The 11,916-nt window shown below is 39.3% G+C and overlaps 1 protein-coding gene across 1 annotated transcript; it reads left to right on the top strand.

Moving 5' to 3' along the window:
* Nucleotides 1-328: 328 nt before the first annotated feature.
* Nucleotides 329-9,324, top strand: LOC120751198 (potassium channel subfamily K member 16-like). The gene is made up of 5 exons (XM_040060678.1): nt 329-541; nt 4,490-4,604; nt 5,156-5,322; nt 7,684-7,849; nt 9,101-9,324. Exons 1-5 carry the CDS (start codon nt 329-331, stop codon nt 9,322-9,324), a joined length of 885 nt encoding a protein of 294 aa, XP_039916612.1.
* Nucleotides 9,325-11,916: the final 2,592 nt, after the last annotated feature.

Raw genomic sequence — 11,916 nt, forward strand, 5'->3', positions numbered from 1 at the left:
TGGAAACCAATACCAGCCTCAGAGGGCTTTATTCATTTGATTGAGATCTTTGGATGAACGCTAATAGAATAAAAACACTATGATTCACACTCTTATTAAGCTATAAATGTTCACCCTTTATTTTGGATAGAGAACAGATGTGGAGGGATAAAATTTCTCGGTTAGTCTCATTTTGTAAGCCCTGATACCCTGGTGTTTTATTGAAAAACTCTTCAGGGCAGTAGATGGGAACACGGGTGTGTGATTCCTGGGTGTTTTGGGTAGGTCACATCTTGGAACAGTAACAAACACAGTGCTGAGCAGGGACTGGCAAGGGCAGATCAGCAGCATGCCCTTCCTCACCATGCACAGCCAGCAGATCAGCTGGACTCCGCTGCTGGTATTGGGGTACCTCTTTTACCTCCTCCTGGGTGCTACGGTGTTCCAGCTGCTGGAGAAGCAGGCAGAAACACATTTTCGGGACCAGTTCCAGCTGGAAAAGCTCAAGTTCCTGCAGAATTACACATGCTTGGACAGACAAGCTCTGGAGCAGTTTGTACAGGTAAGAGGAAAAGGTTACCATTATTTTGGCTCAGGCATTATTTTCATTAGAAGAAATAATACTACTGGGGCCAAGAAGCCAAGCATGATATAAACCAATCAGCTGTCCATAATATTAAATATCTAATTTTACAAATAACTCAAGCCCATTCATATATTTCTTTACCCTGATCTATGGAACAACTTTCTTTCCATGGTTATGGCTCCCAAAATATAAGTGCATCTAGTGATGCCCTTGTGCTACATTGCAGTAGTTTCAACTTCATGGTTCTCATCTCCCTCATTAGTTATTACTGGGAATTATGCATGGGAACAAAAAACAAGAATCAAACCTAAAGAAGTAGGTTGCCCTTCCAAGGTTCTCCAGCACAAACCTGGCAAGTTCTGCACTTTTGTGCTAGAATTTGTCTACTACCTTTGAAGGTGGTCCTGCGCTTCCAGACCTAAAGAAAAGATAGTCAACCATCACAAACTGTGTTATCTATCACTTATAAGAAGAGATAAAGGACTTTTGTTCAATACAGGTTGTCAGTTAATGACAACTTCAATTACATTTTAATCTTTTCCTCAAAACTGGAGATATATTTCCTGGTATTACAGATCTATTCTCATAATAGTACTGCAAGAAATGGACAGAAATTCTTGAACTCTGAATCCTTGAGTTTCTTTGTGCTCAAAACATACCCAGTTGCAGAGCTGGGTGCCTAAACAGTTTGAACTCTTTCTACCATGCAACTAAAACTGATAAAAATTCAAAACAATTTGTACTGCCCAAGTCAGAGGACTTCCATGAAGATATATGATTTTGATCAACAAAAAGCCCAGACTTCATATATCGATTTAAGCGAACACTGCAGCTAGATGAGAAAGAGTAGAAAAGGTGCCTGATCCTCTGTGTCTACAAAGCCAATGTTCCTATTACTAATACTATGATACATTACTTGTGGAACTGGGCATTGGCCAGAAAATGGCTAGAGCTTTCAAGAACTTACATGCCTAAAAACATGTCTATTTTTCGCCTTCATGACTTGGTGATATTACCTGTCCTTCTCCTATCTCTCCGACGGTGATTGCAGAGGTGAAAACCCTGATTCTCATTCTAAACCTAACCGCGATACTTTATGTGATTGAAAGGTTTATTCAAATCTCCACTACCCTCAAAACATTAGGGGAGGTCACACGTGTCCAGATTCTTCTCCCTCTGACTCCAGTGGACTTTTCTTAGGTTCACTGCCACGCCACTCAGAGAATCGCATTTTGCTGCTGTGTCTCTGCTGAATTAAACACAATTTCACTTGTAAACTGTTCCAGATTAAACCAGTTGAGGGCACCAAATCATCTACAATGCACAAAGTTTCAAAGTACCAAGACTTGGTAGTCCTCAAAGTGTGTGTGTGTGTATATATATATGTGTGTGTGTGTATATATATAAATATATGTGTGTGTGTGTGTGTGTGTAAATGCAGGTACTCTCTGACCCATATGTTGCTTATTAGACATGTTAACAAGTTTATTAATATTAGCGAACACTTGTCTTCCCATATTAAATCTCTAATGCAGGGAAGCAGTTGTGTCTCTGCATGTTTTAACTATATGGCTAAGGAGACCTGTTCATCGTGTTACAAGTTCCAGTCTGAAAAGTCACAGTAGTTGGACAGCAGTGAGACACAGCCCCTGGACTCAGTCTATTCAGCTAATAAGTATAAGTTGTCTTAATGCCCATTCTTTAAACCTAAATCCTGCAATGTGAGATTCAACACAGTTTTTGTTTGGTTTTTTGCATATCTATCATCACTTACAATGAGTTATCACTTATAATTCATTAACTTTTGACTCCATTATACATAAAACAAATTCTTGCAATTCCATGTCAATGAACTGTGTCGGTTCTGCCTAGCTAAAACTGCTTAGCTGAGAGAAGGCTCTGAGCTGCAGCTCCTAATGTGAGCAGCCTGAAGCTTTCAGAAGGTGTCAATCCAAACTCTTTTATCTAATGTATCTCTGGTAGGTATACTTTGGTCAGGAAATTATGACAGTCGGACAGCATAACTGAGAAGCAGATGCATTGAGTAAGGAGTCCGTGTTTTGATCATGTCCAAAATTTTTCAGTCTCAAAGGACATGATATAAATACAGACCAAAAGACCTTGACTCTGACCACAGGTGGCTGCAATGTGCATTGTCAGGGGGACAGGAGCAGAAATAGCAGGCAGTTTTAATTGTCTCCACATCCTCCAGCTTAATGTAGGTTTCATATTCCTAATTGTAAATTAGGAATGTAAATTACAGCACATTGCTTTTACGTACTGACGACTTCTCTCCCAAAGACAACAGCTAATGTTCACCAGCCATTCAGCAGCTGCCATAACCCTTACCTGAGCTGTAGATGAAAGGAGCCAGGACCCATTATAACTGTCCTACAGGAACCTATTTGTTGGGCACGGGGATACCATTTCAATCATGGGTTCTTTTCATGGGGTTGCACTTAACAGCATCAATTATACCAAGAAATCTGGCCTTGTCAAACTGTGTCTGAAAGGTTCGACATTCAAAGTTGCTTCACTCTTGTGTGTTGGCTCTCATGGTGTGAGCATAACTCCAGTAAGCTCTTGTGCATTGAAATACATAGAACTGTCAAGGGTTCCTTACAGGAATAAATTAAACCTGTGATTATTTTTAAATATTCACACCTCAGTAGCTTCTGTGTGTTTCTTCTAAGTAGTAAATGAAATAAGTGACTCTAGAAAATCTGACATGTTGAATTCTTCTCATTCTAAGAAAAGGCTTTTAATGGATAATGCAAAGTTCTTTGTCATATTGAAAGTAAGCTCTGCTGACATGTCAGTCATGATATCAGGTGATGATGTCCAGCAGCCCTCTGATAAATTTGACCAATGCTGTAGGATTTTTTACTGAAGGAATCAAATTAATTACTATACTTAGGATACTCAGTCCCCCAGCACAGATCAGCTAATACTGCAGAACCTGTCCAAAATCAGATACCTTGTAGTTATGTTCACTAGAAAAGCAATCTTTCTGGGAGTGGCTAACATTTGAATCAAGAAAAAGTATCTTCTTGGGTCTCATACTCCTGGAACCAGCTAAAGCTGAGGTTGCTATGACTCCTGCTCATGTCTTACATCATACAAAGTCTTTAGAAGAGATGAACAGGTAATTCTTTCAGGCATTTTGCAAAATTACAAAGTCTGTGACTTAGCCTTTGTAAGGTATGTGACAAACAAGGGGACTGTTAAAACCCCACCTGCTGAGCAGAGGGAAACTGATCTCCCACAGAGAAATCCTTGGTGACAGCAAAGGAACACAATCTTTATTAAGGCAGTTGACGGGATATTTGACGCAGTAATTTTTTGGCACACAGCAGTTTTGGTCTGGTAGGAGCTATCTGGAATAGCAGAAAATATTTCATTAGTTAATCTTTCAGACTAAGAGAAGCCCAATATTCACTGAAAATTATATGGAAGTCATAGCCAAAAATAGTAATTCATCCTTACTAGTACTTAGTACAGAAATGAGCATGTTCCCTACGCCCCTGCCCACAGATACAATTATACATTTACACACGCCGAAATTAAGAACTTGAATGAGATTACTAGACTGCAGCGGGAGAGAAGAGCAACTACTTTATTTTTTATGGCACAACTTTATTTTTTTTCCTAGTTTGATCACTTTGGGGAATCCTCCACCCCCTTCCCCTTAGATTTCATCTAGCTGGGGAACCTATCGTACTACAGTGACCTGTTCTCCTGTAGCAAGAATTTAAGTTCCTGGCCAGCTCTGTTTCCAAGTTTTGCGATGTCAGCAGACATTCAGTCCAACTCTACCCTGTTTCTACACTGCTTATCACTTTGCTTGCTCAAGATGAAAAAAGCACTTATCTCGGTTTCTAACGGTCTTCCTCATCTTGGCTCCTTTGACCTTTTCTGCTTCAGGTCCTCATGGAAGCATGGGAAAAAGGGGTCAACCCTGAAGGAAACTCTACAAATCCCAGTAACTGGGACTTCAGCAACTCCTTCTTTTTTGCAGGAACTGTTGTCACCACTATAGGTGAGGTATTCTCTTTCCTTAAAAGCTGGTGTTTCCTCCAACTGTCCTGTAAAGCCTGCAGAAATGCGTCATTAGTGGACAGAATACACCTGCAAGACAATCAACTACTGTGGGTTCTGGTTTTCTATTGGTTTCAAATTATGCCTGTTATTTTTCTGTATACAATATTTTATACTCACAAAAAAGCTGAGTGCCTACTTGTACATGCAAGACCGTTTTGTACAAGGACAACACGTCTTTGCTGTCCACGTACAAAACGTTGCTTTGAAGCTCTGAGTTGTACTCACAACAAAATCAGAGACTTACAGAAAGTTAAAATAGTACCTGGAAGAGTAATATTTTTCATGTTTAATTTTCAGTCAGTAGTAGTGAATGCAAAAAGCTTCATCATAACCAATGGCAATTTGCAGACAGATTTAATTGCAGAAAATCATAGATCCACAGGTTCCTGAAGCTTAATGTAGTTGAGCTTCCAACCTTATGAACATTCCATGATGCCTGCAGCTTGACTGTAGAGCCTTTTCATGCAGCTGTTTTCCTCTTTTTTTCAGGTTATGGTAACCTGTCCCCCAGCACAGTGGCAGGGCAGATCTTCTGTGTGTTTTATGCCTTATTTGGAGTGCCCCTCAACCTGGCCTTCCTCAATCAGCTGGGGAAAGCTCTCAATGCTCATCTGCTTACCCTGGAAAGATGGGTGCAAAAGCCAGGGCGTGCCCAGGTACAGTGCCAATTTACCATTTGTTTTCACTATTTTAAAATTAGTTATTCTTTTCTCAGATAGCTGCTGCTGCTAGCTTAGGTTTCCTTGTGTGAAGCACAGCAGTTACATGGCCCTCTCAATCAGAAACTTGATACACTCAATCTACCTACTGTCACCGAGACACACCCAGGGTAACAACCTACAACAGCTTTAAAGCTATAGGCTTTTGCTTGAGGGGCCCCAGATTTGCCTTTTTAAAACCTTACTCTGCAAAACCATAGACCTGGTGACCTTAGCAGAATATGTGCTTGTACACACACTACCAAATCAAGCTCTTATTCTCCAGCCTATGCCAGCATCTCTCCAGAGTCTAGCTCTACACTGGGCAAAGGCAACTTATTTTTATTGGCCTAATGATCTGGCTAGAATTAACTTTCCTGTTTGTGCCAACAACTTAGCACTTCCTTCCTTTTCTTTTCTTAAAATGTGAATACTCCTCCTTACTTACAGTTTATTGGCGAGTCATTGAACTAATCCAGACATTTTTTAATAAGAAAAGCACTGATAATGGAAAATACATGAAGGTCATTTATTACAAAGTTAGTGCATGTTTCTGAGAAAAGGTTCAATAAATTGACCCCTTCAGTTAGGGAAAAGGGAGATTAGATATGTGAGATATGTTGAAACATTTCAGAGTTCTGGCACAAGTTTTTTCTTTTACATTTGTAAAATCTCTTGAGTCACTACATTCTTTATCTACAATGGGAAAGAGATAAAGGTACCATCAAATGCAGACTTGGATTACATAAGAAATTCTTTAGCTGCATAACCTCTGCCTGTTCCCCAAACACATGCAGCTCTACCACCTGGATTTTCATGCTAGTATAGTTGTATCTTTCCTGAGATTTCTGATAGCAGCTCAGGGATGTGATCTTTTATTTTCCCTTTTCACTCCTGAGTTGACATCTCATTTCTGACAGATCAGACAAAGCTTTGGAGCTGTATCTGCTTCTTTGCTCTGAAAAATTTATTCAAGGGAGTTGGTTTATCCCCTTATGAACAAAATTTTGTCAGGCTCTGGGGAATTAATTGCAATCAGTTTGTCATTGTTCCTGACTTATTGTTCCCAAAATTACAGGTTTATACAAAAAAGTTCTTAAAAGACAGATTTTCATTTCGGTATACATTTTTGTACAAAGTTTATTAAGTAATTAAACACTATTACAGTACTGGAATGAAGTAAATGAGAACAGCTAAATTATATATCAACTATAACATGTCAATCAGTAATTCTCAAACTGCTCTGCAAATAAGGCAAATACTATTACACAGCTGGAGAGACACGACACATAATACAGAAGTGACTTGTCAAAGTCACCCAGTCATCTCAAGCCAAGTTTCTCAAGCTCAGAGAATCATTTTTTTATGTGAGATAGAGATTTTTTTATTATTATTTTTTAAGTGATTCAGAGAGAGAAATTAAAACATGGTCTCTGGACCTTCCATTTTATAAACAGTGGTTTGGCTTTTCATCCAGTCACAATAGGCTCATTAATAGAAAATCATACTCCAGTTTGATTGCCCTTGAGAGCATTTTTAAATAATTGTAATGAGTTTGCATCAGCCCACACATCATTAGTCAAAAGTTCACCAGAATGCATTCCCTGGAAACGCCTGAGTTCCTGATCATCATTCCTAAACTCCTAAAATCTTTTCAGGACCCATTCTTTGTACCTATCTACCGCAGTCACATATGCAGTAACTTATCTCCCTGAAGGCAGATGTTTGTCCTGAGAGGCACAGATCTGCCCTGTGCCAACATAAAACAGTTCTGCTCTGAGCACGTCTAAGCTAAAAAATGAAAGCAGGCAAACTGACTTCACTTTGGTTTCATCCGAATATATTTTTGGCTGAGCTCTTGCAAACCACTTTATAAATCTTTGGAAGCAGTCATGGTGAATTTGTTCTTGCCAATATTTGTTTTGGGAGTTATGCACTACGTGGTGATTTCCCTCAAGACGAGCATCTCTACTTGAATTGAAATTGCAAAATGAGTATATCATTCCAATGTTTGCCATAGTAAGTCTGAAAATATGACAGGAGCATTCTTGAAAACTCATTGCAAAAAGTTTTTTAAAAATCCTCCTTTTTTCCCTAATTTTATGATTTTTTTTTTTTCTTTTTTCATGGTTAAGTACAATATGTGCAGAGTAAACTGAGCTCAACCTGCAGTACATGGAAGCATTGGCTTATCCTTCTTTTTTTTGCCATCACTCCCAGGTGGGGTGGGTTTGTGATTCAAGAGTAAAACAGATACAGAAATTTTGACAAGACAACTGCTCCATGCTCTTCAGCTGCCATCTTCCTCTTCTCTTTCAGGTGGTTCAAACACTGGCAGTGGCCATCTTCCTGACCACCGGGACCTTACTTTTCCTGGTGTTCCCGCCATTAGTCTTCAGTTATGTAGAAGGCTGGAGCTACGGAGAAGGCTTTTACTTCACCTTTATCACCCTGAGCACCATCGGCTTCGGGGACTATGTAGTAGGTAAAAAAAGAACATGAACTGGATTGAGCTTTGTTGAAATTCATAACTCTAGTATAATACTAAATACAAGGAGCATAGATATCCATTCCAGTATAGATCTGGTCCAGAGTGAGCTCAGCCAGGCCGGTAACAACGAGCTAATGTATTATAGGATATGAGAATTCTTTTCTCGACAGCCAGCCTGAGAGTTACCCAACTCATTTCACAATTGCCACTGAACACTCATTCAACAGTGGCTGTGTCCAGGCTGGTGCAAACATTATCAAGAGTGAAAGGTAGAATATAAATAAAATTCCTTTTTCAGTATTAAGTCTTTGAACCACACCCTCCTAACACGGATTTATTTCAGCAAGTGCCTACTACTCCCAACAACAAATCATATTAAATATTAAATAATCAGTACATAATATGGGGAGAAGATTACTGACAACCACAGGATGCCTCTGAAAGAAAACTATCCCATTGACATTAGTCCTTAGACCTCTAGGTTGAGAACATTGTGACAGAGACACATGAGGGGCTATTTTTACACATACTTTGAACATATGCATAATCTTAACAAATTATGTCTAATGTGTTTATTTGTTAAAACCACTAGGGTTTCCTACTTCACAAGTAATGACTCTCCTCTCCTAAAGGTCATAACTATGTCCCAAAAGGAGATAAAAAAGAATCCCATGCTGAATCTGGCACTGTGGAGTTTCATGACTGTATCAGCTGCACTGATTGTCCATGCTGTGGAAATATCAAACCAAGGATTGAGATTCTCATGACCACTTAATTGAAACGTCTAGATTTCCTATATTATCCAAGTGATTGTGAAACCCAGGTACTGAGGTCATATCACCCTCCAAAAAGCAATCGCTGCCTCACCACTAAATTGTAGCTTTCTAAATCATCTGAGATCCTCTGTGTGCCTCTTGAGTGAAATATGATCAATATGGAGTCAACATTTAATTTCCAAGATTTTTTTCCTCTGTTGTTGGCTTGGAACCATTGACTTTGAGCATCCCCGATTAATATTAGATATGGCTATTTTTATTGTATAGCCTCAGCTTCAGGGATTTCATGCTAACTGTGCTTAACCTCAGAGTTGGCATTAAAAAAAATATATATATTCTATCTGCTGATGGATCACACAAGCTCATTAACACATACACTTTTGCAAGGATTGGAGAGGGTGTTTGAGTGTGTATGTTTAGCAGACCAAAGCTGCCAAGATAAATATACAAATTTTCCTGGATTTTTCAGGCACGAACCCCAACAAGCACTATATCCCCGTGTACAGGAGCCTAACTGCGATATGGATTGTTTTTGGCTTGGCCTGGCTGGCTCTGGTCTTCAATGTGGGAGCTGACTTGATGGAAAGATACCTTCAGCTAAAATGGCACAAGTCTGACTTAAGCTTGGCAGAAGGAGATACCACCAAATTGGAAGATGAACCTGAGCAGCCTAGAATCCATATCCCTAGCTGAGCAAGGTACAAAGAAAGCAGTCTTGAAACTGCATCGTCCATCTGTGTCTCACACTAAGCAACCCCTGTGGATAAAGGACTAAACCACAGGTTGTGTACTGTTTGCTAAAGAGGAAATGTTTCAGATACATGGAAATTTCCACACCCTGTGTAGGCATCAGCCAGTTAAAACCCCGTGGAAGGACCATACATGGTTACACAATGGTCCCAGAATTCATTTTACCCTTCTCATTATAAGGCAACTTCCCTGAAATAATCAATTATTATCCTTTCTCTTTCTCTAGTGGGATTCAGTTCTCATGGTCACTCATTTTCATAAAAATCCAGAGTGACTGCCTCTCAGCTTCAATAAGAAGTCATTCCACCAAGAATCTCAAGTGGAAAAAGTCAGGTACAGAAATCTTTCTTCATTTCCAATCAGAAAACAAACAAAACCACAGTGGAATATCATCAGTTATGAACACGTGCTTAATGACATCTACCCAATTAAGATTCAGTTGATATTGTCTGAAATGAACATCTTTCATATAAAATGACAGAATTTCTTTATCTTCTGGGCTAAAATACTTCTCTTTTAATTTTGAGGAAATTATGTGTCTGTCCAGCTCTGCCTGGACTGTTAGAATTTGCCTCAGAGCAAACTTCCAGCTTAAAGCAGGTCCTTATCATAGTTAATTTCACATCCACTTGAAAACAGCACTTTAAACTAAATCTAAAAGCAAGGAGACATCCTTATTTCTGGCCAGACCACAAATATCATTAGAATTTGCTTTGGGCCAGTTCATAGAAGAGCTATTTTGCACCACACAGAACAGACGGTGTACCTTTACCTCTAAATAAGGCCAATGATATGTTCTTGCAGTAAATCTGATCCTCAGTCAGGCCCATTGTGTGACTCATCAGAAACAGGGAGATTGAATTTATCCCAGTTACTATTAATCAAAAGCAGCAGCAGCCAACACCAAAGGAGCTGAAAAACCGAAGTACATCTAAGCACCTAATAGGGACTGCTGATTGAGATGCAGATCTGTAGTCATGCTCTCTATTAAACTCCAGAAACTTGATAAAACAATTATCCATTAATTTGGGTACCATGTTCAATCATCACTAACATGTTCATGGGTATGCTTGTAATTATATACGCACTGCTATTTATTCAGTATGTTTATATCACATAGTAACCATCAATTAATCCCTTTGAACTCATTTATAAGAGGAACTTTAATGTAAAGGATGACTGAAATATGGCTGGGTACGTAGACTAGCCCCAAGCTAGTGTATGTCAGACTAAAGGAACATCAAATGTCAGCCTTTCAGCAGCTGCTTTGATATTTCATTTTGGAGACGTGTCCATAAAACATGTAAAGACTTGTGTAGGTCACTATTTTTTTTTTTTTTTTCCTTCATACTTTCTGAGCTAGATTTTTACTCCTGAGGAGGGTCACAACAGATGTTTGTTTTTATGCCTGACAAGGTGCATGTTTTCTTTGCCTGTTGCTGAGTCCTGCATAGTGCAGTGTGGCTACCCAAATCTGAAATGCTGGCCCATGGTTTATGTGAAATGCTGGTTATGGTTTATTCAACTAATTTTTGAAAATGAATGTTCAAATGGTAATCCCATCCAAGATTTCCTTCATGTCTTACCACTACCTACCTCACAGATTTTTATCTCCTCGGCTTTTGCACTGATCTTCCTCTATGCCCTCAGCTATTCCCATAAATTTATGCAATGGCTTTCTCTGTAGACTTTCACTGAGAGCAGCCAACTCTCTCCTGTCTGGCTTTTTGTATCTTTGCAAATCTCACGGGAAGCTTTGTCTCTCAGTATTTTCTGTTCTTTGCACACAGTGTTTGCACTTGTGCTTGTTAACATCATCACCATCACTGCACTCTGTACCTGCCTTGTGTTAACACCATGAGACGCTTTTGGCCTCTTTGTGTAAAAGAGAAAACTGAAGTTCTGCTGACTTCTGTATCTAACCTGTTTTCTTCACCTTGCTGTTTTCCATTCCTTCTGTACTTTATCCAGCCACAGCGAGCCACAACACAAGCACTAGTCTAAAGGTGATCCTATCCAGTGTTTTACACCATGCTTCATGCCATAAAAATGATAAAGAGGTTTATCAGGGTTGAAAGCACTTACTGACAAAGTGTTTCTTAAAATTATCTTTACTTGACATCTGACTGCAGGAAGTATGGATTGTTTTTATTGCAGTCCAGAAAATTGCTCCTGTATCTGATACAGATTTTGCAAAGTAACAGCAAATGGTGATTTGCTGGATTTTTTGCTACTGCTGCATTTACTAAAGCTGACAGTAGCTGCAGCTGTTCTCCAGATGCCCAACCGAAGACTCAGAAAGCTGCCTTTAAATCAAGCATATGGCCATGTTGGAAGAGAAATGAGAAGGATATTGATGCCCTCACCTGTACTACATAAAAAATAGAAATTTCTTATTATTTTGTCAATTTTTCAAGGTTCTGAAAAGCTCCTAAAAGTCATGCACGTCTATAATAAAAGTTACTTTGAGGTACATACTGGGAGCACTGGCCCAGGTTCTGAGCATGGATGGACCAAGCACTTTCTGGTAGAGTT

The sequence above is a fragment of the Hirundo rustica genome, chromosome 3 (assembly GCF_015227805.2).
Source record: "Hirundo rustica isolate bHirRus1 chromosome 3, bHirRus1.pri.v3, whole genome shotgun sequence".
NCBI lineage: Eukaryota > Metazoa > Chordata > Aves > Passeriformes > Hirundinidae > Hirundo > Hirundo rustica.

Excerpts from the sequence above, each read along its gene's own strand:
- LOC120751198 (XM_040060678.1), top strand. The coding sequence starts at position 329 with ATGCCCTTCCTCACCATGCACAGCCAGCAGATCAGCTGGACTCCGCTG. Across the intron at positions 542-4,489 it reads CTCTGGAGCAGTTTGTACAG|GTCCTCATGGAAGCATGGGA; the intron begins GTAAGAGGAAAA and ends TTTCTGCTTCAG. Across the intron at positions 4,605-5,155 it reads AACTGTTGTCACCACTATAG|GTTATGGTAACCTGTCCCCC; the intron begins GTGAGGTATTCT and ends TCTTTTTTTCAG.